This window comes from Hippocampus guttulatus, chromosome 19 (assembly GCF_054856545.1).
Source record: "Hippocampus guttulatus isolate MCC_2025c chromosome 19, RoL_Hgut_1.0, whole genome shotgun sequence".
Classification (NCBI taxonomy): Eukaryota; Metazoa; Chordata; class Actinopteri; order Syngnathiformes; family Syngnathidae; genus Hippocampus; species Hippocampus guttulatus.
The window spans coordinates 2,556,236-2,583,989 of record NC_141279.1 but is presented as its reverse complement, the minus strand read 5'-3'; the positions used below and the strand labels follow the sequence as shown (position 1 = coordinate 2,583,989).

General features: G+C 41.5%; 1 protein-coding gene across 1 annotated transcript in view; it reads right to left on the bottom strand.

The window, feature by feature from the left end:
* dnah9 (dynein, axonemal, heavy chain 9) overlaps nucleotides 1-27,754 on the bottom strand; it is a 109,851-nt gene that overhangs the window by 71,293 nt on the left and 10,804 nt on the right. Inside the window, exons 14-34 of the mRNA XM_086138349.1 lie at nucleotides 26,919-27,027; nucleotides 25,977-26,218; nucleotides 25,506-25,641; nucleotides 23,392-23,588; nucleotides 23,059-23,321; nucleotides 21,860-22,021; nucleotides 21,501-21,720; nucleotides 21,267-21,433; nucleotides 19,563-19,706; nucleotides 19,253-19,412; nucleotides 18,004-18,159; nucleotides 16,889-17,021; nucleotides 16,513-16,790; nucleotides 16,078-16,208; nucleotides 15,809-15,935; nucleotides 12,694-12,846; nucleotides 10,491-10,616; nucleotides 8,194-8,433; nucleotides 6,805-6,965; nucleotides 3,950-4,106; nucleotides 1,358-1,462 (exon numbers count right to left, since the gene is read on the bottom strand). Coding sequence (XP_085994475.1) covers nucleotides 1,358-1,462; nucleotides 3,950-4,106; nucleotides 6,805-6,965; nucleotides 8,194-8,433; nucleotides 10,491-10,616; nucleotides 12,694-12,846; nucleotides 15,809-15,935; nucleotides 16,078-16,208; nucleotides 16,513-16,790; nucleotides 16,889-17,021; nucleotides 18,004-18,159; nucleotides 19,253-19,412; nucleotides 19,563-19,706; nucleotides 21,267-21,433; nucleotides 21,501-21,720; nucleotides 21,860-22,021; nucleotides 23,059-23,321; nucleotides 23,392-23,588; nucleotides 25,506-25,641; nucleotides 25,977-26,218; nucleotides 26,919-27,027 — 3,567 coding nt within the window. The remainder of the gene's footprint in view (nucleotides 1-1,357; nucleotides 1,463-3,949; nucleotides 4,107-6,804; nucleotides 6,966-8,193; nucleotides 8,434-10,490; nucleotides 10,617-12,693; nucleotides 12,847-15,808; nucleotides 15,936-16,077; nucleotides 16,209-16,512; nucleotides 16,791-16,888; nucleotides 17,022-18,003; nucleotides 18,160-19,252; nucleotides 19,413-19,562; nucleotides 19,707-21,266; nucleotides 21,434-21,500; nucleotides 21,721-21,859; nucleotides 22,022-23,058; nucleotides 23,322-23,391; nucleotides 23,589-25,505; nucleotides 25,642-25,976; nucleotides 26,219-26,918; nucleotides 27,028-27,754) is intronic.

Below are 27,754 nucleotides of genomic sequence, written 5' to 3'. Positions count from 1 at the left end.
GATGGATTAGTTGTGCCGGGCTATGCTTGCTATGGTGGGAGTTTGCTCTGTGTCGCAGGCTTCACTGATGCTGGCCAAGCGGTGAAAACAGGCTGCTGACTGTCACAGCACAGATTTGATGCTCCTCTCTCAAGGTCTACTTCTTCACATATAAGGGACCATGATTTATTATTCATTAAAACCTTGCAACACCTAGTCATTTCTGTGGCTCTTTAAAATTCTCCACGCTCACTTGCGGGGGTCTTGAAGAGAAGACTGCTTGACTTTCATTGCAAGCTATAACAGAAAGGGAAGGGCATAGCACTGACTGTTTTATAGAGCTGTGACTAATGAGCCAGGGGACTCGGGAGCACCGGCACCATTATCAACACGATCGTAATCAGCATCTTTATCAGTTGTATATGATGCGACATGACAGTTCCACTTACATGAAAATCATGTCAAAACGGGCAAAGGCGGGATTACGAATGCACGTGAGACCGCAGCCACAAAGAAAGGCTTCTTTTGATGCGGGAGAGCAGAATGCGCAATGACAGAAGAGCCGACATCAGCCGAAACATAGAAACGGCCTGACTTCTAACGGGCTAGCTAGGTCAGGCACGTTTATACTTGTGTGTTTCTATGTATGAGGTGGAGGGATGGTGAAGACTGGAGCTGACTGGATCATTGTGACAGAGAGCATGAAAAAGACTGAAAACCCATCCCAGAGTCTCGACACAGGAGCTCATAGTGATAATGTCGCTGTTATGTGGAAATGTGTGCTCACTCATGATTGGCATGTATGGCGAACGATTCATTTATTGTTATTTTTTTATTTGAATGCGCTGAACTTCCTTTGTTGCTGAAACTACAAATTAGCGGACTGCAATCGCACAGTTGATTTGATGGTGCCGTTCAATCTGGCAGCACTTGCTTTGGATGATTCGTCAATGCTTACTTGCGGCTATCCACACAATTCATAACTAGCAATTAATCGATGATCGGCGTCATCCCAGGTTTTCGCCTGAATTCGGTCGGAAGTCGCATCCGTTTGAAGTTTGTTTTTTAAAACTGATTTAGTACCAGCCAATTCTGGACCAAGACTGAAAAGACGTTTAAAAACGTCTTTGGGAGTGAATGAGTTAAATAGTTGTGTTCCAGCAAGACAAAAATTAACTAATTGCAATAATGTACAAGTGAATGGTGTAAATACAATTTGTGGCTCTTTTTTTCCAAACAAATTGGTTAGACCACTTGACAAATCAGCTTGAAGGGGGGGGGGGGGGGCAAAAAAGCTGTGGCGCAAAGGCATATTTTCAGAGCTCACAGACTTAAACCAAGAACATGAATTTGAGGGCAGAACATGACATATTCTTACCTGCACGGCCACCACGGACAGCACCTCCACTGAGATCCTGTTGAATTCATCAAAACAGCCCCATGTGCCCGTCTGAGCCAGACCTTTGTAGATGTTTCCACAGGACTGATGGACAGACCAAAAAGAGAACCGAGAGGATGAATATTCAAATGGACCGTCAGGATAGACACAGAGTGCAGTCAAGACTACAAAAAAAAAAAATGTCAGTATGTTACAAACACATTTCTTCATTTGCAAAGTCTGAAAGATGAATGCAAGCACAATAATGGACAGTACATGTTGCCCATAATAATTTTTTGACAACTTGATACTTTTGTCTTCTTCCAATGTACAACCTTGTGGCAAAAAAAGAAATGCATACCTGTCTTGACAAATTACCTAAAACATTTTTTTGGGTGGTGGGGCATGGGATTTTAACCTTAAAATGCCAGCTGTATTATACAAATTATCATGACAAGAAAAAAAAATTGTAGGGTGATGAGCGATTATTTGTTTTTGCTCAAAGATTAGCAATCAGTTTGGTTACTAATTTGACTGCATTAGTATGAATATTTATACATTTCAAATTCACCGCCATGAAAACCAGTTTTTTAATCGCTCTGCGATTATGGTATAAAACCAAGCATTCTGGAAAAAATATTGAAGCTGGTGGAAAACACTAAAAATGTCAACTAGCACTCCCTTTAAAAAACACAATAATGCGAACATTAAAATTGGAATTTACAGGCTTAAGATGCTTTAATTTTTTTAACTTTTTTTTTGGGGGGGGTAGCTTTTAGAAAGTCCAAAGTGGTTTCAGCGATTTATGTAAAAAACTAAAATAATATTGCAAAATGACCATTTAACAGCAGTGGGGAAGCGACGGTCCAAATATCACTTCGCTAATGCGTACATCATCAGTGACACCCAAGACTGCGTTACGGTTGGCGAAATGATTGGATCAATACCGATTGCAGTGCAACAACACACATGCCCTGCATATGCTGCATTTTCTTTCATTACAAATCGTGCATTATTCACTGAAGAGTACAGAAAAATGGTTTGAAAAAAAATGCGAACTAATGTGAAAATAATCACATATACTGACACCAGTATTAGCATTAATTCTTTGTCCATGCCTCAGCCTTTCGAAATTCAGGGATGCTGACAGTATAAACACAAGTCAGTGACATAGAAATGAAACATCAAGGTAAACACATGTTTCGATGTGTTTTAATATATGTGGGGATGGGGTGTGGGAGGGCCCAAAAATATCTAAAAACATCAGAATATTTGTATGGATATTGTTTAATATTGTTTGATGTGAAACCCCCAATATAAAGTTGCCTACATATTAACCATTTCATGCACCCTGTAACCTGATAAACTGTCCACTGTCATAACCGCTCTCGCTAAAAGGGTTAAAGGCCATCTTCGTTGAACTCCAAATTGTATCTGTGAGTACTATACAGTACAGCTGTGTATGATTTCCTTTTCAGTGCAATGAACAAATGCCCTTTTAGTCCGTGATGGTCAAATGAAGCTTCATGAAGCACTTGTGATTTTTTTTTTTTACTCCTCTAGACAGCACTCTATGTTTAAAGATTCAGTGGAAATGTAATAACTTCCCATTGCACTCCTCTTTGTCTTTAACCGAGAGCGCCATCTAGAGTGCTTTGTCAAGCTTCATTTTCCCCTCACTACTTTCAGTACGACAGGCACCTTCGGGTTAGTCTATTTTTGATATTATAACTTGCTAGCCGATGTCAATTCATTGCTGGATCACATAAACAAATAGACGTTATACACCCTCTCATAAAACAAGAATCTCACAGCAAAACGAGCAGTTCGAATGCTTCCCACCCACATTTAACTTTTTTTATTTTTTCTAGCATCAACTTTCTGAGTTATGAATTGTCCTCTAGGGAGTAGCTGGAGCAAGATGAAGGAGGCAGCTGACTTCTCTCCAATTACAAGCCAAAAGGAATCATTTCCTGACGCAAAACACAGATGTGGAGGATTGATTCAACTTGTGAGCGCAACTCGTGAGGATGCGTATGTGAGTGTAAAAGTGAAATGAGCAATAGTGTGGGGCTGGGATGCCAGTTGGTAGAGCCCATGTTCCTCCTGGAGTATATTAGCACTTCTTTTTGACACCCTTGCTGGGATGTGTATAGCCAGGGGTGCTGTATGCCTGGATCCTGTAATGATGCACCTATCTGGGGAAGCGGGAGGTAGCGGCATTGCGAGATTATGTTTATGCTGCCTTTGACCACTCTATATGCAGAAGGTGTGCAAGAGTATACATGAGTGAATAATAAATCAGTTTGCAGCCGGGGTGGAGGGAGGGCATTTTGACAAGGCTCTGTGAAGAAATAACTGTCAGGTTGGAGCAAATCAGCTCTACTTCCAAGGGGGGGGGGGAGAAAAAAAGAAAGATAAAAAGAGGGAAGATGAAAAAAGAAGGGCGGAGAAGATGGTTGACACCTTGAATGACAAATGAATACCATAATGTTGACAGACATAACGATGGAAAGCTATAGCATGGGTTGGCAGGGAGCGGGCACTCTAGTTCAAATGTAAAAGCCGCCGCGTGTGGACTTGTTGACTCACTTTGTAGTCCATTTGCTCAGAACAGTTGAATACATAGACCATGATGCCGAGTGCTCGCCCCAGGTCTTTGGTTGTCTCCGTCTTCCCTGTTCCAGCGGGCCCTGCCGGAGCTCCACTCATTGTCAGGTGCAGGGACTGAGTCAGGGTGATGTAACATCTAAATGGGAAGCAAAAAAACAATTCATCACAAAATACTGGAATCGACCATCCACAGTGAAAAAAAACAAAACAAAACATTGGACTGATTAAGTGACTTGTTTGAGCGCTAACAAATACGAGCAGTAGTCCCATTTTTCAGAAAATTATCTCCAGGGTTGTTGAATTACCACAGGGAGAATGAACCAAGTCCGTTACGACGGTGTCTGCTTGAATGGAACACAGAAGGCTGATCTCTGAAAACCTTTTTTTGTGTGTGTAATTTTGTAGCACTTTATTTTTGTTTATTTTATTGCAGTTTTGTGTTGAGCAAGGGTGTCAAATATTTGGCCTGCGGGCCAGAACCGTCCCCCAAGAAGGTTCGATCAGGATTAATTTCAGGATCATTTAAAAGTGAAAAAAAAATGCATAAAAGACACGGAATGAATATTTTTAATAAGGTTCAATTCATGGAGTATCCCCTAAAGGACACACTGTTTTGATCAGAGTAGAGGGCAATATTGTTTTGATCAGAGATGAAGACAACAGCAGTCCCAGTCTGTCACTGAGACAGACCCAACACAGCAGACGCTATCAAGGACATGTGAATATTTTTTACATATTTAATAGCACTCTCCTTAGTTTGTAAAGTGTAGGCAGGGATTAAATAGAGATTTTATATGTAAATGGTTTTAAAATTCCTTTCTTTATAACTCTCGTTTAATCTGCATGACTATATTTTTCAATTCCAATTACTTGTGCCTTTGTGGCCGTATGCGGCCCACAATGTGAAATGAGTTTGACACCCTTGGTGTAGAGCATCCATTTCTGTAATCGGATTCACAAATAACGCCACAGATATATCGTCATAAACTTGATTCTTTGAAGTTGACTTTTTGAGATGAGAACAGCAATCGAAAGCTGAGCCCTGGTGTCCGACATCAGTGTGTGACTTCACAAATGTTCGTCTGGATAATTGGACAACACACCACAGAGACACTCCAAAATCTTCGTCAAAGCCCTTTTAGAGGAGTGGAAGTTATTTTATCTGAGGGAATGACGGGGAGAAACTTCGTATGGAAGCACGCGCCCCCCCCCCCAAAAAAAACCCATTCAAATTACATTCCAGCCGCCACGTCAGTCCAAATAACAAACCCGTGGCATTTGTATTCTTATGAGCATAAGAGTTTCCCTGCGCTCGCTGAGCATTCATTGGAGATAACCCTCATTATATTATAATGGAATCAGCTTCTGTGCTCTTTGATTAACATACAGGCTGACTAGCAATAGCCGTGATTTCTCCTCCGACGGGACCTGGTGGTACTAACAAACAGTGGACCAATTTCATGTCAATAAAAGCAGCAGCGGAATGAATGTGAACTGATGGAGACAATCAAGGCATTATCGATCCGGGTGATAAACACAACCAATGGCTTGCTTTCGATAGCAGTGGAGCAGCCATTTTAATGAGTTGCTGGTTAATAAATGATGTATGGAAGAAGGGGGCTGGGGGGGGGGTGATATTGAAAAGCATCAACGGAGACAGAAAATGGGAGAAGACAAATGATCCCATCTGGAGACAGTGTATCAACCAAAGTGCCAACAGGCTTTGCGGCAGTCCCACGAAATATGTGCAGAAATCCCCCTTGTCTTCAATATACAACATGTACAGAGGAAGTGACCTTGCCAATAATTTTGGTGAAGACAGAACACTAGGATTGTCCATTTTTAAATGAGTGTTGTTCTTTCGTTTATCTATCTTTAATCTGCTGAAGGTGCCTAATACATGTAAATATTTTTAAATAAAATATAATCCCGTTCATTGGATGAACTGCATGTTCCGTGTCGTCCAAAGAACGATGATTTGGGAGATGCACAGTTTCCCCCTGCAGTGCGGCAAACACACTTTTTAGCTGTTTCTCAAGTTTTGGATGAAATCGTTCGACAAAATGGCCCTTCATTCATGATCCATTATCAAAATGAACACCGTGGCTCCCAGCAAGGGCGCGCAGCATATGGTGAATTCTCGCAACAGTGCCTGCTGATCTGGACATCAAAGCCCATTGTTTCTGCTTTATTCTGGCTTCAAATTGAATACCGGGTCAATCTGGCAGATCTGGAGATGCATAATCACACTCTTCCGTTTGCCAAATGGCTCTCCGAGGCAGGTATTTATCTCTGTGTTGTTAAAACTTTGTCAGGAAGCCTGTGAAAACACGTGCTCGGGAACAAACAAAATGTTGGTCAAGCCCCCCCCCCCCCACCCCCCAGGTGAGTCAATCCAAACGCTTTTGCTTGCCATGGATGTCTGTTGTGATCCATAAGATTACAGGAATCTTTTTTTTTTTTTTTGTCTTCGAACAGTGTGATCGACCCCCAAAAAATGTACAAATTAAAACTCATTCAGTACCAGCCAATTCTGGACCAAGACTGAAAAGACGTTTAAAAACGTCGTTGGGAGTGAACGAGTTAAATAGAAAAATGCAACAGCAACAAAGGTAGAAAAATTGGATTCTCAACAAGACGAGCAGCACAATACCGACAGTAGCGCATAAAAGATATTGCCTGGACGTCACTTGGAAAGCAAAAAAAAAAAAAAAAAAAAACGGAAATAAAATGAACAATCAGTTTGTCAACCGGGCCCAAATTCGTATCCATGTCAGAAACAATCACGACAGTGCAGTTGTTAAAGCGTGAACACAGAAAAAAAACAAATATACCTGTCTGTGAGAGGCGTGATGACGAGGCGCGGCGTGTTGCCTAGGTACTCATAGGAGTAGCAAAATTGGGCATCGCAGATATTTGCAAAACAATGCCTCTCCTTGTCATCCCAACGGTGCCTCAGCTGTGAAAGCCACACGAACGCCTGAGAATTCTCCACCTGGGAAAAAAAAATAGCAAGTGAAAAGAAAGCCACAAATTGGTGGAAAAAAATCCCAAATTAGATTTTATTAGTCCTCACGAATTATGCCTCTTGTGACATCTTGTACCTTGCATGGATTTAATGGGTGCGTTATTCAATGCTCATAGCTAGTGTCGGATTAACTCTTTGAGGGACAGAGGTCACTACAGTGGACAGTTTATCATGTTATCAGGTTACAGGGTGCATGAGAGGGTTAATGTCATACTTTTTACGAGAGAGTAGCGTCTCAAATCTGTTTTAATAGCTTAAATGAATAAAAAAACTAAATAAAAAAATGCAAATATCCCCAGTGTGGGACAAATAAAGGTTATCTTAATCTTAAACCAGAGGTCCCCACCCCCCGGGCCGCGGACCAGTACCAGCCTATGGGTCATTTGGTACCGGGCTGCACAGAGAATACATAACTTACATTATTTCCGTTTGATTCATTTCGGAATCCGAAAGGTGTTTTATTTTGAAAAAATACCGGATCCTCTGTTACATCCGTCTACAATATGTCACTCTTGACGCAGGTGAAGGCGGGCTTCTCAGTCCCGTGATAGGTTACCTCTAAAATGACATCCAGGAGATAGCAAAATGAGTAAAAAATAAAGGTCACTTTGTCTTTGCGATCTATCTTATGAAGGCACGTGTAAACATTACCATAGCGACCAGAGAGTGTTGCGGCCAGATAGTACGTTCCTCGTGTCGTGTCGTGATTCGTATTATGTTTCGAAAATACCACAATTTTCATGCCGGTCATATCATATTATTTTGTTGTATTTATCCGGACTTTAAAGGCCGGTCTCTGAAAATATTGTCTGGTGTTAAACCGGACCGTGAGGCTAAAAAGGTTGGGGACCCTGGTTTAAACATTGGGAAAAAAAAGTGCTTCCCTGTGAATCACTGAACTAATTTCAGTCACGTTCTCAATTGGATTTTGTTCTCCATAATCTTGTTGGTCCGGAGCCAATATCCTGTTTTGTTTATGAGTATGTTTGGCTTGTTGTCTTTTTAAAAGACTCCAATTCAAGGGCGTTTTCTTTTCGGAAACACGGTAAGGCTATGCGACCTTGTCAAGAATTGGGATTTATCGAAAACGGATCTATGATCCACTGCTATAAATAGACACGGTCTGAGAAACAGACTCCAGATCATCATGCATATGCTGTCAATTCTAAAAGATTGATAAAAGTCTCATTTTCACCTTCTGCGCAATCATCTTGGCAACCACATCTCTGGCGTGGACATCGATTGTACAGATGGTCATGACCTTCTGGCGATCTCCAGGTGAAAGCTGGCCAATCAGCATGGAAATGAGGGTGTTTAGCTGAGACACCTGTTTCTTATAATACTCCTTGAGAGCGCTGTCGTTGCCTTCCTCCAGACGGGCAAAAGCCATTCCCACGTCGCTTGTCCACCAGATCTGAGTGCAGGTAAGTGCCACCTTGAAAGCAGACACAGAAAACATGATCACTGTTTGATGAAGCCCATACGTTCGTTCGTGCGATTTATTTACCGGTAGTTATTTTTTTTAAAAAACAAAAGCGACTGAAGGTGAAACTTAAGGGGGGAGGTTAGCCAAAAATAGACACCGTTTATATGAACATTATGGATGTCCATATGCTTCAGGCATAAAAATGGTGCTTTTACGGGTTCTTTTCATTGCATACAAAATTAATAGCACCCAGTCTTGAGTGTTTTTATTTTTTATTTTTAATGAATCTTTTGGGAAGGTCGCTTCCATAAATGCTACCACATGGTTGCATTTGACCCAACGTATTTCATTTCCTTCCGGTTGCTCGTTCAAAGCAGAAATGTGATTCCTGATCGCTCTAAACAGAAAAAAAAGGGGAAAAAAACGTGTATGGCTACCACTTAAGATGAGAGCGTTGATGTATGTCACAGCTGGAAAAGTGACACTTGACTAACATCCCTCGTCAAAAAAAAAAATTGTAATCCGTAGTACATTTGTATTCATAGGTCAGGCTCTCCTGAATTTTAAAATAGGCCAAAGAAAAGGGCAAAAGTGTTCTTGTTAGTAAAGGATGCAAATTAATCACATCATAAAATATTCGCTAACTCATTTTGTTTTATGGTGGGTGGGGCAGGGGGGGTCACATAATTAACTCGAGAAGGCATTTCTATTTTGGGGTCGGCATTAAAAATGGTAAGTGTAATCAGTACTTCATTTGCATGACCGGTTTATAGATGGGTGCGGAGATTTACGCATGACATATCAGATGACGAATATTTTTGTTGTTCTTCTAAAGAACAAAAATGTAAAGTTGCGCATATGCAGCGCGATGCAGTTAGGAGCTAAAATGCGATACAGATAAAAGACAAGATAATGCAGTCGCTGTAGCCGCCCGGGTAATTATCTGAAAAGTAATTAGACAACAGATTGGCAGTTCTCCAACAAGGTGCCTTGATAGGATGACAGCTAACTTCGCCAACCCAATCCATGATGATGACAAAATGTTTCTGATACTCGAAGCATCAATATCGCGGTGTGGGGACGGCGGCGCAGTATTGAGGTTTCATTCAGAGAGCAGGCGGCCACAACGGGATACCTGTTGCTGTACACTTCCTGAAAAACCCCGTGCTTGAAATCAAACATTTCAACTGCAGACAAATATTCTAATAGACTTTCGAAACTTTTTCGGCATGTTTAATTATTCTCATCGGGTGTATGATATTTCCACAGACGCCCTATGAGTGACAGTCGAAGCTGTACTGTGCTGGCTCTCACCCAAAGTCAGCTGGGATAGGTTCCAGCTTCGACGTGGCTGAACGGATGATGTTGTTTACCTTCCTGTCATTATATTTAATTATAACTTTCGGGAAATTAGCATTGTGAACATTGGAAATTTTTTGCTGGTTCTCAAGCTTTTGACGAGTTGCGGTTCCCATGTGTGTTAAGAAAATATCTGATCCGCTTTGGTTCAAAGTCAACAAGAATCAAACAATACAGCGTAGCGTTCGTCACCTTGAAATTAATCCGTTTTGACGTGGTAGGTCGATCTCATTCAAATAAGTCGTTACTTCACTCTTTTTTTTTAATCAATATTTTACATTAATTAGTCTTGGCAAAGTTGGGCATTATCAATCATCCCGATCATTTTTGCTCGTGTTAAATCCTACATTTCCAATTTTCTGGAACGGCAAATAAATGTATCTTGTGTCCTTAATCTGAAAAGTACATTTGTTCTTCCTGCTTACCATACGATGATAAAGGTTGCGAGCAATCCATCCGATTCACGTTTGAGGTATGAGTCATTTTTATCATCAAATTAGGTCATCAGTCACAACTGACAGATAACACCTCCCTCGCTAATCTGATCAACAGAATATCTTGCCGAGTAATAAATACATTCCTGGCATTTTAAGCAAAACAAATCTTTGCAAAGGCAGAACATTTGAAACAACAAAAGTAAAGGATCACATTAGACTGTGCAAGTGTGTTGAATATCGGAAGTGTTAAGCTTCATGTCGTCATTTTACCTGAGCTGGATAATCAAACAACCACTGCTCTCTGGGTTTATCCTCATAGGTGGCCACTGACTCGGTCATCTCATGACGAATAGTGGAACGCATGGATTCCAGAACCCGGTTCAACCACACCTCCACCTTATACAAAAAACACACACACACACACAAGAAAATCTTCACACCCCTTCGAACAATTTGTCTTTCTGAATAAACGCTCATGAAATATGATCTCATCTTCCTGTCCATCACAATCAGAAAACCAGTTGTCTTAAGCTTATACCATGCAAAGAAGAACCGTATTTCTTGCACTATAAAATATATCGGGCGCACGGCATTATAAGGTGAATCGAACCTACAATAGTGGCTGTGCTCATGCTATGCATCCACTAGATGGTGCTACGCTAAAGGGAATACAATACAATACAGCTTCATATAGAGCCTTCACAAACACTGCAGCTGTAACAATGAGAACTGGTCACAAACACAGACATGAAACTTATAAATACAAATGGGATTACTAAAGAATAAATGAAAGACAAAAAGTTATGAAGATAATTTAACAAAAAGGCACATAGACCATCCACTAGGGGCTTAATATCCTGAGAAGTTTTGCTTGTCTTCTTCTTCCTTCGTTTGGTCAGTAGTCAACTATGCTTTTGGTATTATCTTTGTTTCATGATGGCGGTGCTGATCTCACAAAGTAGTTGTCTGTTTGAGTGTGTGTTGGTGAATGCACATGTCAATTAGTGTCAGGCAGAACTCTTTTAGGTCACAATTGGTTCCTACTAATAATCACCACTTGATGGCATAGGAACACACTAACAGGAAAACAACTCAATGGGGAATATAAAGAGACTGTGACACCATATATAAGGTGCATCGGATTATAGGGCGCACTGAGAAAATTGAATGATTTTATGTGTGCCTTATGATGCGGAAAATATGGTATATGAACACTAAGAGGAATTTTTGACCCTATTGGGATGTTAGTTGTGAATCTCTTGAGTTCATGCTACAGCGCAGCGCTCAGATTGAGGTCAGGGCTCTGACTGAGCCACTCCAAAAGGCATATTTTCTTCTGTCGAGGCCATTCACTTGATTCACGTTTGTCCTTTGGGCCGCTGTTCTGTTGCATCACTCATCTTCTGTTAAGCTTCAATTGGCAGACAGATGGTCTTATGTTCTCCTGCAAAATGCCTTGATAAACTTGATAATTCATTTTTTTCATCAATGACAACAGACCCAGGGGCGGCAAAGCAGTTCCAAACCACCAGGCTCCTCCATCATGCTTTACAGTTGGGATGAGGTTTTTTATATTGGTGTGGTGTGCCTTTTTAGTTCCACACAAAGCCTTTCAAACAACTCAACCTCGGTTACCTCTGTCCACACAAAAGTTTGCCAGTAGCATCGTGGGAGGCACAGCTTTAAGAGATAATTTTATAACCCTTTTACAGCGTCATGCAGTTCTTAACTATTGGTATTTTGTGTCAGGAATGGTTTACACTGGCCAATGCTTCTTGAGGATAGACACTCAAAACCGATGTGTGAGTGTGTGTGTGTGTGTGTTTTAATAAGGCAAGGCATCCGACACCGACACCACCAGTCTCGTGACATTGATTGGACCCCTGGGGTGGCTGACTCCGATTAGCTCTTGGAGAACTCCTTAATCAAGGGGTTCACATCTTTTTCCACCCTGCACTGTAAATGCTGACATGGTACGTCCCAAAAAAAAATCATTCTTACGAATAATATGTCCAAAATATAATTCTTCATACGGTTTGGCAGTAGTTAGTTCTAATGTTTTGACTTGACATGTTCTGAACAATTCATATGAAAGTTGTCTATGCAGGCCATACATTGTGTGTGTGTGTGTGTGTATATGTATGGGGGAGGAAGACCTGACTAATAAAGTAATCGCCAAGCAGGATGAGGGTGCATGAAATTACGTACATTCCCGATTGGGACGTATATGATCCCCTTAAAATAAAATAATAACCTGTGCATTCATATATATATATATATACACACACACACACACACACACACACACACACAGTCTGTGCATGTGTGTATGTATGCACGTGCGCTAGAGAGTTTTTCACATGTATTTTTCAGTTACAGCCACAGCAATTGTGCAGTAATTGCCTAATCAAATTTTAACTCACCCTCGAAGCAATTTATAAGACATGAAAACAACATTAGAATTCGATTATACCTGTCCAGAGCAGTCGCAGGGTTGATTAAAAGGGACGTACTCGTCCTCTTTGCTATACATGCCCAGACCAGTCTTAGAAGGAGTCCCCTTTTCATCTGCTTCGAATCGCATTTTTGCCATGCTGTCAAATAGCTTGGACAGATGCCTCTGGACCTGAAAAATATCAGACAACGTATATTAAGGTTCAAGGTACAGACAAGCAGCTCAGTCATGCAAATGTTTTATCACAGTTTGCAAATAGAAAGGCATGTTGTGTTGTTTGATCTCAGACATTTTTGAAGAAAAATATTGTTTAGAGTTGACTTTCTCCGGGGCTGGAATGGGTCGCAAAATTGTCTTGACAGAATCCAGAAAACCATGAGCAACATCGCCTCAGTGTGGAAGCTCGCGGTACTACAACAAGTTGACTCAGAACGCTGCTGAGAAACTGTCCAGAGATAAAAGCTGAACCAGTGGAAAATTCTTGTACAAAAGGAATGTCTTAATGTCAGGTGCATCAATGTCAAAGGTTAGGAGTTATTTATTTATTAATTGAACGCTCAAAAATGTCAGTCGATATGAATGTGAGTGTGAATGGGTGTTTGTCAACGTGTGCCTTGCGATTGATTGGCTGGCAACCATTTCAGGGTGTACCCCGCTTCTCGCCCGTGACTCGGATGAGGATTAGCGGTGCGGAGATGAACATTGTTAACATTATATTTACAAATTAACTATTTACTAATATTGATCAGTAGTCTAAAGTGGGGAGTACAATACCCATGGTAATACTGTGCATAATGATAAAAAGAGGAATAATGATCATTTACAATAATGTACAGCATAGGAAAGTGTTTATACGTTGTTGTTTTTTCCCCCTTTTGGCTTGACCCATTCAAGGGTCATCAATCATGCTTTGCCATCTCTCCTTCTCCTCTGTACCTTCTGCTGTAACCTTTCTTTCACACTCCCCATTGCTCTCAAGTGTTGACAACCCTCCTACAGCTCCGCTCTTTGTAACCTCACCATTCCACTGCCCTCCCGATTATTCACGCACATGTATTGTATTGCTGCCAATCCAGTCCATAACTCCACCTCTCAAGGTTCACACGAACCTGCTCTCGACTCTCAGTGCAGTGTACAATGTCATCTTCAAACATAGCCAGAGAAGACTCCTGTCTGACCTCAAATGTCAATCTGTCCATCACCATTTGCAAACAAGAAGCCTCTCAGGGCAGCCCCACCTCCATCTCGAAGTCTTGTGTCACTCCAGCAACACACCTCACCTTCTTCCTGTTCCCATACAAGTCTTGTACGAGTCTATATTGTGTCCTAGCCACTCCAGAGCCACAATACAGCCCTTTCTGGGCTATGAGGACATATGTGGTGCTCTTTCTCGGCATGAAACCTGGAGTCCACATAGAGCAAGTCCATGTTTAACTGTCCAGTGGACATACTGGTGAAAAGGGGGCAGCATAGTGTCTAAACTGCTGTGACTAAAAGAATGAGGATGAGAGCATCTGGGTGCAGGCTCTGTAACCTGGCAACGGCTGCATGAATTGTATCACGATGCTGTGCCTCTGGAGCAGATGGCAGAATGTACACAGTCATAATGACAGAAGAGAATTCCATTGGTGGATAGATGGACATATTTTCCATAGCTAGCAGTTCAATACCAAGTCGCGTTGACAAAATAAGCAGTCCCGCCTTATATTGTTTTGAATGCTTACGAGTCAAATCTCTGTTCGACTGCACCATTTTGAGATCAGGTCGGGACACACTCACGTCATGTCTCAGTAAAGTATGAGACAGCGTGTCAGTGTGTTATGCTCATCCGCTGCTGTTGCCAAAAACTTCACATTCCCCATAACAGTAATTGAAACAGAGGACTTGGACATTTTCTTTCTCGCCTGCACTTTTAGGCGGGCTTTGCATCCCAGTGACTGTGTTCATCTCAGTCCAAGCTCCAGGGGAATCCTCGCTGGAGCTTGGCGTGCACTCGGGCAAGAAGCTGGCAAAGCCAGTAGCTGGTCTTGAATATATAGTGTGTGAGAATCTTAGTATTTTAAATATATACCGGTACCGTATTTCCCCAACGGTGATGACATTTTTCACAGAAAAAAAATGTACACCAACCAACATTTGCGAAAACAGAGCTGCTGCAACAGGTCACGTTGGCATAAACGTTCTGATCCTAGTAATACCATATCTTGACAACCCAGATTAAAATTAAGCTTTTTTTTTTTAATACTGTAATTTCCGGTCTACAAGTCAAAGACGCAAGAGTTAAATTTGCTCGCTAAACAAACAAGAAGACAAAGGTGGCACTGCAGAGATGGCTGTATTTATGGCACACGCTCCCTACGCTCATAAAACTCAAGTCAACATTCTTCTTTTCTCACTCTATTGCTCCCTAAACAGCAGCGCAGCGCTACCCAACCAGACTTCTGGATTTTTCTCCTCAGGCAGCCCGCTCTGCCGTCATATGCGTGCACTCCAACTGCAAATGGCTGGTGAATATTCAGTATGAGGGCAGACTCAATAGTCCACTGCGACATATTCGGTTATATCATCGATCAGATGTGACAAGACCATTGACGGCTTAAAACTCGTCAGTAGAAATTCATAAATACACCGCGCCACAGTAAAAACGGCATAGTTCGAAGTTTTGGGGGAAAATAAATTGTGGTTTATAGTCCGGGAATTACGGCAGTCACTCAGGCTGATGCAAGGTTGCGTGGAATTGTATTTTGTGTGCATGCCAGAAGGCGGAGGTGGTGTTGTGATGTTCCTCCCTCATGTCCTTTCGCATGCGTAAAATTTGTCGTGTTTTCTGAATGTGTATGACTGAATATAGGTTGAAAAGGATTTGCAAATCGTTATATTCCGTTTTTATTTAGGTTTTACTCAGTGCCCCCAACTTCAATGGAATTGGGGTTTGGAGTCATGGAAAACAACTTTGACATCATTCACTGTTTTTTTTGCTATGATTACTGCAGGACTGCCTGATCATGTTATTGAGCTCAGTCGTAAAGCTAAAAGGCTGCAGTGAACCATTTTTCCCCCCACTGAAAACTTGTAAAACTTGTAAAATTTGCCATTTTGCGCTTTAGGAAAAAAAAAATCAAAATGCAGCCACCTGGTGTGGGTTGGTCCCATTTGAAAGAATGTCCAAGAGATCAGCGGATGAGATGAAGTAAAAGCGAGGGAAAGCTAGTCGCTTGATGTCCAGATAATCTGCCAGAGCCTTTTCACAAAGGGAAAGCCTGTCAAGGGAAACGCAATGTACAGAGAGTGAGCAGGTTTGTGAATTCATGTGAGAATCTTATGCACATTACGCTTCAGAACGGTTTAAAAAAAAAAAGGGGTGGAAACGACACAACTAATTCAAATTGGCTTCACCCTCACCTGCACTGGATGTTCTCCAGTTGGTCGAACAGACCGGGTTTATTGGTGGCTTCCACAACATTGGGCGTTTGATGCACCGAGTTAGCCAACTCTTTGAAATCGGCATCAATCCCTTCGAAGCGCTTCGAGTCCTGCAAGAAAATTCCACAAGGGAACACCGCCAAGGGATTTAGTTTTCCACATGAGAGAGGGAGAATTAAAACGTATAATAATAAACATCTGGGTAGAGGCTCAGCCTTGATATCATGGGAGCCATTCGAAGTCGATTAAGCGCGGCTCTAAAACTAGCACTGTGCGCCGATTAATGGATTCTTGGTTAAAAGCCACTATGATGACTTTGTCTCGGTTTACGTGGCGAAGACAAAAGCCACGGAGATATATCGAGACTCGCTGTTGAATCAACCGTGAAAAGTCAAGAGGGAATCTCTTGGTCACCTCCGGCAGCTGTGAGCGAATGTCCTCGGAGCCAATGAAGATGCTCTCCAGGTGAGTCCATGTGCGTTGCACCTCAAACCAGATGGAGATGACAGAGTCGGCCACGGACAGCTTCGTCTGCCAAGAGGAAACTTCATCCAAGAAGTGGGCAATGTACTTGGAAGAAATGAGGTTCTGCAGCTGGACCTGGTTGTCTTCCAGTGTCTCGATCAGCTCCTCGTCTGAACTCAGCAGGGGGATTTGGGTCCGATGGTGGGGTTCGTATTGGAACTGCATACCTGTGAATGAATTAGAGGGGGGTGGGGGGGGGGGTGTCAGTCGAAGAAATACTTTGAAAAGGAGGCTAAAAGACCCACAGCGCAAGTTAAGGCCGGACCTGTCCATGTGGAGTTGAGCTCCGAGAGAACTTTCTCCATTGCCATCTCTTTCACGGCCTTGTCTACGATCCCTCTCACCTCCTCTTCGAAACAGTGCAGGTTTAGTTGCAGCAGATCGGCAAGAGTGGTTTCCTGTGCACAAAACCCAATAACCTTTTGTACCGATATGCTGGCAAAATTCAAATGTCTCAAAAGGCTGTGCGATTCGAAAACATTTGCAGGGGTGTGGGGGTGGGTGGTGGATAAGCATTCCCAAAACATTGCACAAACGCACCGAGGTTGAACCGTTGTCAGGCAAAACTTTCAGAGCGGTCAGCAATTCACACCTCGCAAGGAATTGGATCCGCCCAGTATCAAAGTGTGCTTTCCGCAAGAAGGATTGTTCGGAGAATATGGACAAATTGGTACAGTTAAAAGAGCTGTATATTTCCTGGAAGATGAAAACATACTAACCTCTTCCACGCCAAGCATATTAACATGAACATCACAGATTAAGTTAAATTTCCATGACGATGGATACTTTCTAATTGGTCTGATTTTTGATGAGGGCTGCGTTCTGAAATTCACTTCAATCAACAATATCAATATTGAGTGAAAACAATCACCCATGAATGAAAACAGTGTCTGGACCGGGGGTCGGCAACCCGCGGCTCCAGAGCCGCATGCGGCTCTTTAGTGCCACCCTAGCGGCTCCCCGGAGCTTTTTCAAAAATGTTTGAAAATGGAAAAAGATGTGGGAGGGAAATATATTTTTTGTTTTAATATGGTTTGTGTAGGAGGACAAACATGATATAAACATTCTTAACGTTTTCCGTCAAAAAAGGTTGGGCACCCCTTCTCTACAGGATGCATTGCAGGGAAAAAAAGCATTTAATCGTGACGGCTCATTGTGTATTTGTAGCCAGCGTAGTCATTTTGATAGTAGGCAAATATCGCTAATATAGATTCATACAGCATGTATTGCCTTCAATGTAAGGCTTATATAAGGCTTTTAAGTTTTTGCGGCTCCAGCCATATTTGTTTTTTGGGTTGTTTTGGTCCAATGTGGCTATTTCAATATTTTGGGTTGTCTGAGGCTCTCAAAATTCACCGTGAAAGAGAATGTATCACAAACCTGGTCCACGTTGAAACGAACTCCGGTCGCCGTCATTAACTGATGCCAGTGCCTGACTCGTATGGCTGGATTCTGCAGCTGTGCCACCGCCCGCAGGGAGACGAGGAGGTTCTTTACCCTGTTGTCCAAACCGGCGAAGGCCTCCCACGCTCTAATCTACAAGTGTCACCAGAGAACAACAAGTCCAAAAGCTTGTAATAGTCTTCTTTGGTTTTGTTCATCCATTTGAAGTTGGAATAAAAAAAAAAAAACCTTGAGGGAATCCCGAAGTCCCATAGTTTAATTCCGTTAATAGTAGCTCCATGACTGACTAAACATCAAATGCTGTTGTCTATCGATCATCAGTGTGAAGGGCGAGAATTTTTTTTTTTTCTGGTGAAGTTGTATCATTGAAGACCATCCGTGTAACTCTGTGGATGGCTGTTTGTGTGCACTGAGACCGACAGAGAACCAGTCCAGGGTCGTCGGACCCATTTTGCTGTTGTGATGTTTGGGGTTGAAATAAAGCAACTATATGTAGACTTCCCAGTCCATATGTCCTTCTGTTTTTTTTCGAAGCCTTTTAAATTTAATAAAAAAGCAATGATTCGATTGGCACATTGATCATAAATAAAGTTGTCAAGTCAAGTACAACGTTATTGTCAAATGTGCAACATACAGCACAGATGAAATTTCTTCCCTCTCAAGACAACATACAACAAGAGGAGCCGCTGCGGGTGCCCGCGCCGCCATCAAAGAAAATTGTATTCTTTACTATGTTTTGTCTGTCATGTGCCAGTCATTATGTCTTACTTATGGGATAGTCGTTATTAACTACATCAACAAGTGGCAGTAAAAATATGAGATATTTAAAAAAAAAAAAAGGGGCCAAGCAACTGATGCTAGCTGTTGGAGTACACGGTAGACTTAAAAGAAGAAAAAAAATAGTGCTAACGGTTTTAATTTGTCGGCAACCTCACCAGTATATTTTTGTTTTATTTTTTTCATGAGGATAACTGGAATTTTATAGACTGTAAATCGTCCCATTATTTTGCGGTGATCCCTTTATTAAATATGTGCAGTATTAAAATAGATCTGTAAATAACTTATTGAATATCTTTGATTCAGATGAGTTATTGGATAGGAAGCATATTTGGTCAGTTATGGGAAATAGGAAATCGCTCGCCTTTACATGCTGAGCAGGTCGGCCATTTTCACAGCTTTAGGTTACATTAGCCATCCGATTAGTCTCGCCAATGCATTGCCTCACCTCCTTATCCATCCCTCGAATATCTTTTGAGAAGCGTTTGCACTCAACCTCCATGTCCTCCACGTGAATGTCCCCCCAGGGAGTCGTTTTCCATTCCGCCATGCTGGATTCCACAACGGTGATCATGTCCCACAGCTCCTTCAGCAGGCCCACCTCACGCCTCAGGGATGAATGACAGCAGATAAAGTGAAACCAACCACATTCAGAGTGTGAATATAAAAAAAGGGTCACTGATTTAATTGCTCGTTAGTGCCGCGTTTGGCATAGAATGGTGCTTTTTTCTTTTGCAAGTCTCCTTAGGGTCTTTTACCTGCATTGGCGAAGCTGTTTGTATTCAGAGACGGTCACCTCGAACAAGCTGGCGGATTCCACCAGAGAGGCCATCACCGCCTCCTGTTCCTGGATCTGCCGGTGAAATGTGTCTAACATCCGGTGAGGATTCTTGCTGTCGAATCTGAATGAATGCAAACGGGTTCGCGTTAACCCTGGTGGAGGTCTCGTTTCAATAATAACGGCCGTTGACAGCCAAAGCCGGGATTGCATGCAGTGTTACACGACTGGCTTTTTCCTCATCACAAATTGCAAACTACTAATTAAAAATGATTTCCAAAACATCAATGGGATCTAATCACTGCGCTATGAGGAGATCAATTACACACATAACTAATGCGACAATTAGCTATTACAGACAAGGCGCCAGCGCCTCAACCAAAGAATTACTTGTCATTATTGTAAGATTCAATTAGCCTTGTCAGATGTGAGAGCCTCAAGATAATATAGTCCTTTATGAGTGACAACACAGAGAAAGGTGACATTCGTGCAAAGATACCGCACTGCATCAACTAAAATCGAGTGACTAAATTGAGGACTTTACCACATATAACACCTTCATATTTGACTCAAACATCACAATTGGATATGTCCTATGTATAATGTCACAAATGCAGATGGATCAACAATCCATTTTGGAAATCCACTTATGCTCACAAGGTGTCGCGGGTGTGCTGCAGGCTATCCCAATGGTCTTCAGGCAGTAGGCAGGTTACATCCTGAACTGGTTGCCAGCCAATCGCAGGGCACACAGAGACGAATACCCATCGGCGGTCACAATCACACTTCGGGACAATTCAAAGTGTTCAATTTAACCAAACCGGCATGCTTTTGGAATGTGGGAGGAAACCGGAGTACCCGGAGAAAACCCACACATGCACGGGGAGAACATGCAAACTCCACACAGGGAGGCCGGAGCCAGAATCAAACCCTGCACCTCTGCACTGTGAGGCGGACATGGGAACCATCTCCACCGTGCCGCCCATTATCATTATTAGTGGTACTCGGATCAATGAGCCACAAATAGTGATCGGACGATTTCTGTGGAAAAGTACATGATCGGCGTCTGTCGATCAATGCCTTTTAATTGCCGATTACAAAAAGAGAAACCGGAGTACCCGCAGCCCGTAATTTGCTGCCTGCGGCCAACAACAGACCAGTCTGTTTGCCGTGAGCATCCCTTCCCACTTCTCTTAACATTGCACGTTAATAGACCAAACCAGTAACGGAATCATGATTGTGCTTTTTCTACACTGTCCATTTGAAATAACATCTTGTTTTTGTATCATAAAATGTTTTTTTTTAAATCTGATTCATCCTCATAAAAGAAATGAATCAATTATTAAAGTAATTGTTACCGAGCAGATCTAAAATTGAATAAATTGCAGCTGATTTATATGATCGGTGTCCGTTTCAGGATTTGGTATCAGACCATATCAGTCATGGATGATAGACAGCATGAAACACAGGGAGAGAGAGAACAAGTCATTCCATACATTTTCTATTCAACTAATTAGGGTCTCGGGTGAGGTGGAGACCCTAATTTTTTGAGTCGTAAAAAGATCGTGAGATCCATGTAAATTGGAGGTCTGGTATAAAGGCAGTTCATTTGAACCCACAGCGTACTATGCGTTTGCATTTTCGAGGACACATTCTTTTTTTTACAAAAGCAGACCTTTGTTACCTGAAGGGTCCATTGTGGCGAAAATTCTCCCTAAAGTTGTGTTGCTCCATTTCGAATGAAGCGCACTTTCTTCTCAAATTCGTGACCTCGACGGCCTGCAGAGGCGCCACTTGCTGTTTGACTAGCGCCGCCTTCTTTTTCACATTGGTCCACTTCTCCGGCAACTCCTGAAGGAAAAAAAGCCAAGATGGAGGAATTGTTCATTGGAGTTGATGGAGTGATGGGGGTCCTTACTTCTAACTGCTTGTGCACATCATCAGGAAGTTCCTGCTCATACTCCTTAAGCAAAGCAAAGGTTTGCTGCAGTGGTTCAAATATGTCATCTGTTGCGTGCTGTCTCTCCTTGACAGCCAGCAGGTGGCCTAGAACTCCCACCAGGGTTTCATAGTCTCCTTCGACTCGCTGGCCCAGGCCAGTTTCAGACGTGATGATGAAACTCTCAAGACCTGAAAGACTATAGAATAGATTACAATATTCTTTAAACGGGAATTTCAGGATTGCTTTTTTTTTTTAAGATTAATATTTCAATTGCAACATAGCAACACGCAATGGAAGAATGCACGGCATGACTTGTACATTCGACGGGTCTCCACCTGTTAGTTAAATGATTAATAAGGTGCTGTTTGAACATGAAACTCCATTTCTTGATGATGTCGCGCAGGGCAGTCTTCATGCTACGGCCATTGACACGCATCCAACCGTGGAAGACATGGACCGCCTCCAGATCCTGCACCTCCTCATAGATCTTCTCATACCTCAATCACAATAAAAATGAAAAAGGATTCAATCCTTTGGGTCAGACTTTATTGCACAAATTGTAATGTTGCTGCTACTCGCGATTTTACCTATTTGTCGATTGTGCTTTTTTTCGGACATGCTCAAAGACACCACAAGATAGAGCCAAAGCCCTGGTCCTACTTTTCTATCAATTGATTTTTTTTTTTTGGTCATCAAATCATTTTCAAGACATCTGTTTTACAGGGTACCGTAAAATTAGTTTGACATTTTATGAAACTCTTTTGGAATCAGAATATATCTACAGAGTGAACAATTCAGAGTTCTACTTTGTTATTTGCGGCATGGTCCCTAAGATTCTAAGCATCAAGTGTAAAACAATAGTACAGATATTAATCAACCATGTCAATATTTTGGTCATTTTTACCGAGTAGCACTGGCACTAATTCATGCAAAAACCGACACCACACCAAGTTTCTTCATGCATGACCAGAATGACTAGGCTGTGTGAAGATTCAGAACCATTTTCAAGAGAAAGACTGTCTGAACCTACTACAGCAAATCCAAAAGGCAAGAAGAGCTGCACTGAGTTTTGCTGCATGCATCGATTAGCGTTAACCTTAGCATTAGCTTCTGATAATATGCACATACAGTACTTAATTGCTGGGTGAAGTCGTCAATTTGGAATTTGTATTTGTCAACATCCAAACACTATTTGATCGTAATTCAGCAGTTCGGTAATTAATTGCTGACTCCCGTCTTTGCGCACACTCGCGTAAAATAAATAGGTAAATAAATATGTATACATTCTGAGCTCCGCTTTGCATGTAAAAGGCGTTAGATTTTTAACGTGTTCAAGCCACTAGCTCCACACTGAGTCATAATGGTCACAAAATCCTTGATTGACTTTGGCCCAGCAGTCGATATGGAAGGCTAAACTCAATGAAGCTTTAAAAAAACGGACCAAAAAGGGTGTGGTAAATCTTAATCCTTGTCGGTAGACAGGTTCTCAAAATATCTAGGAACTGTGTAAAATGATTCACAAACAAGCACTCACCTATCCACTTGCTGTTTAAAGTGATTTAATGTTGGTGGCCTCTCTGGGATGCAATTTTCATCTTGAACCTGCATCTCCTGGCTGGTCGTAACATGGCTGTATCGGAGGAACTGGCACAGGAACTCCTTCCTGTCATCTCTATAAAGGTAGCTATAGCGTTCCATTGAATTGCGGAAAGTGCAGCAAGTCGCCATGACGCTCTGCACGCGATCCATGAGGACAAGACGCATCTCTGTCAAGTTTGCCATGTCTTCCATGTCAGCCTGCGAGAGGGTCAAATATGGAGATGGAAAAAAAAAAAAAACACTGACAAAATTCATGAGACGTCAATACCTGGTAGTGGGGAAAGGAACTGTGCTGGGACAAGCGCGGCACCAATGAAGAGACTCTGTATACATCGCTGATGAGACTTTCGACCAGGTCAAAGAAATTTTGACTTTCTCCAAACGCCAAAGATGGTATAAACACCATATCAGGAACTTCCAGAATCAGTTGGGCCTCAAAGAGGGGCACTGTCACATTTTTTTCATCTGAGAACACAACAGAATAAACACTTTCATATACAAACTAAAAGGGGACATAATGTAGCTGAGATTAAGTATTTCTAGTATTTATATTTATGAAGAAGGGGAGAAAAAGGGGGTTAGAACGGAAGTTATATTACAGTTAATAAATTCAATGGTGAAGCTTTGGCCACAATATTTTGGAGGACATAACTCAAGATTTTCTGATATATCGGGTATTCTCAGGTTTAAATAATAAATGTGATGAGGCATTTAGATGTTAAGCGCGGTCTCGAATGAGATGTTTTGATTCGGTTTTCAGCCATAAAAAGCAGGTCGGATGACCACTTCACACATCAGAACTTTGGGTTTAATTCCAGCCTGGTCCACGGGCAAACGAACGAGCACTTCCTGCTTCTGCAAAACGTATTTTCATTATTTCCGGATTAATGCGTCAGATGCTTTCCATTCGGCATAGCTGACACAAATGTGATGGTTATCAAGTGACATGTATAATGATTTTTAAAATGTGGGTTCTGAAGTTATTAAATGTGCATGAAAAAATAATGGTTATTAAATATTGGCAAAATATTACGTTTTTACGGCTAGAAACGATATACGATGTGAAATATCCAGATAAGTTTAACATGTGATAAGGTCAATAAATATAACATTTCCTGTGTTATGTTCTTATTCTGAAAAAGAAAAAAAAATATCAGAAAGTCCTGCGATAGGAAAGATAGTTGGTCCAAACAGCAAAATTATTCAATGAAGGCATCAACGGAAATTTTGATTTTAAGAAATGCATATTTTGTCTCCAATTATTTCAGATTATCTCTCCCAGACGTTCTGATAACTGTTTCCAAAATACCATTTGAACACACTTTAAAGCCATGGAATGAAATGGATTAAAATGAATGAGACAGATTAAGCATTCATATGCATATTACGGTTGCTGTCGTAAAATTTGAGTTTTCCAGCATTTCTTGGGAACATTAGCTCCTGTCATAAGAGACACATTGGGTGTCAGTTTATTGAATTCTGGAATATTTTATTCACAAAGCCACTGGAAGCATATATAATCCGCAATCCTCCCTTTTTTTTGACATTGCTGCTATATTCTTCCGTGGCCTTACGTGTGGAATCTAATTTCAGGACATTCTCAAACTTAACCTGATATGAACCATCGCCCAAAATTGTAAAAACTAAACTAAACTAAAATAAAATAAAAAAATGGCAAACAATGTCCTTGACTTGGGCCATGTTTGCTTACAGATGCAGCACGCTGGTATAAAACGAGAGAAAAAAAGGAGGAGAGTGGGATGAGAGGAAGGGCACAGTCGCGGCAGTCTGGCAATAATTCTTGAAATGAATCCTAGTCCAGTTTGACAGCAAGCAAGTACAAATCTATTCCAAGCCTGCTGTCAATAGAAATACCCTTGTGACATATAAAATCCGAAAAAAAAACATGTCTTAAAAGAAGCATTTCAAGGCAGCGATACGTTTCAGCTCCATCGATTACAGTGTCGGGGCATAGAAAAACATTTTTATATTACATTTCGGTTTGAGGAAGGAGAGCATGAATAGTATTGTGACCTCACAATAACAATGTTGTGTTTTCTTTGTGTGCTTGTGTGAATTGTCTGCTTGAAAAATGATTGAAGAATCTAAACCGCTCAACCGCTTGCCTCAAGTCATCTGGGATCAGCTGTAGCTCAGAGGAATGTTAAGTGCGTCAGAAATTCGGTCGCCACAGCATCAAGAGCAAATGGGGGTTCAGTAGCTTTCTCAAGGACATTTGGACATTGTTTCAAGGGCTGAGGATCAGAACCACGCCATTGTATAAGCGCTTTTGAAAGATCCGACAATGCTTGCCGAGCTTTAAAGAATGATCATGACTTTTGTTTTTTTTTGGACCACTGTGGAGTTTTTGGACTAGCTTACCTGTGTTATCCAGGAAAAACTTGAGTGAACACTCGATGCAGTGATAAAACCCATCGATAACCATGTCATCAATGTAGTCCTCGTAAGCTTTCCACTCGTCGGAGGATGGGTCTGACAGAAAAAGCTCAAGATTCCTCTGAGAACAGCACATTGGACAATTGCAATGATTATATTTTCCGCACGTTAAGGTGCGCTGAAAAGTATTCCATTTTCCCAAAAGCCTCTAATCCGAGTGTAACTCCATCTTGTGCATGGATACCGCAACCGCAGCCACTATTGTAGCTCCTATTCTATGAGCCTTCTAATGCAGTGCGCCTGAATTATAAGGCACATAGAAAACTGTTTTAAAATAGGCCATTCATTGAAGGTGTGCCTTACAATCCGAAACCCCTTATAGTGCAGAAAATACGGTATGTTGACCAAGTTGCATACCAATTTAATATTTCAAACACAGGGAAATGCGTTTATTACCTTCATGAGGAAATGAATCTGATCTCCGGATGACCGTATCATACAATAAAAACGATCTAGCCTTTCGGCACGATCATCCAGACTGAGCAAAGCATCCTTTTTCCCCTCCTTCCTGTCAAACAACGGGCTTGCCCAGGACTTGATACAATTCTGGATCTCCTCCACATTGTCTTTGGCCTTCTGGAGTCTGCTCTCCAGGTCACAGATGGAATCCCGCAACTCTTGAATATACTGCCAAATGCCTAGGAATATCCAAGAAGTTTGAGTAAATATGGTTGTTGGTTGTTATTTGAATCTCCAGAGTAAAAGTGTTTGGACGTGTAAGGTCATTCGTATGGATACGCCAAAGACAAATGACCTGAACTGCAACAGACTTTTTGCCAGTCACAGTGCAATCATATTTTTTACGGTTAGTTCATGGCTGCGTGGTTTAAAAACTACATGCTTGTTACCCATGGTAACCCCAAAGAAAATTCCCTGGATGCCAGAAATACACCAGCAGCTTTGTAAAGAGTGCACCATGAAATGCCATTGAAAGAAGAAGAATCAATGATGATGATGATCATGATGTTTTGTTTTCACCCTCGGAGACTTTGATTGCTCTTTTCAACAAGTATCTATTTGATTTACTCTTCGACTTTCAACGAAGTGACCTGTAATGGATGTGATTAACACAATGTTTGTCCATTCCCCTTTCCATTTTGTTTTGGTTATTGCATGGCCTTTTCTAAACACTTCTCTGGGTGGTTTGCAGTTATCCTCACGACTGAGTGCAAAAACACAAACATGTCTGCCAACTACTGCTTTGTCTATTTACTGCTATTGTCATCAAATGACAGAGATGGGGTGAACAAAAACTGTATTTTTCTTCACAGCTTTAAATGTCCTCGTATGTTTTCTCGCTTAGTGATGAGTGTGTACGTGCGCACCGAGGGTCCACACCTTGGCTGTTCCAACTCAGGCTTTCTTCACCTTTTCTTATTTGGGTCTCAATATCCCTGAGCTGCCTCTGGAGTAGCGGATTCTCCACGTCAAGCACAGACTGAATCACCTAAAATATGTGGTCAGGGGAAGAAGATAAAAATGTGATTTGAAGTATTGTGAAATGGAATGAAGAAATAAATTAATCATAATAATAATAAAGATAACAATTGTTAGAGTCAATCCGGCTCTCTTCCATCATCCAGTGGCACCTTGACTTGAATTCATTTGGTGATTATGCTTGAATCATTCTTATCTCAAATCAACTTTGCACATTGAAATGAAGGGGAATGCCATTAATCTGTCCCGTGGAAAAAGATAAACAACATTTTTTGGGGTTCATGTTATAATAAAGACAATTCCAACCCCCTAAATTCTCAACTGAGAGAAAGTTATGCTAACCACTAGCACCCTGTGCTGTCTTCCCAATAGATTGTGAAAAAAACCTGTGTTTTTTATTATTAATGAGAGTCACTTCATATGTGATTTTAGATCAGAAAGTATATTAACCAGAGGTGAGAATCATCAATCCAGTGACTCAGCCAGTGAGTTGCTGTCAGAATTTAGGCTGTCTGAATCATTGGCGTCAGATAGTCGAGAACGGACTTGCAGTTACTACGTCACACGCAGGTGTCACACACTGACTGACACGCAGCCAAATACAGAAAAAAATAAAACAATGTTGTTGAGTCCCACAGACCTCACTGTTTTTATTTCACCAATCACCACACTCTTCACGCATGTGCATCTGCAGTTTTCTTTTTTTGTTTGTTTGTTTGGCGCCTGTGTGTGAATTA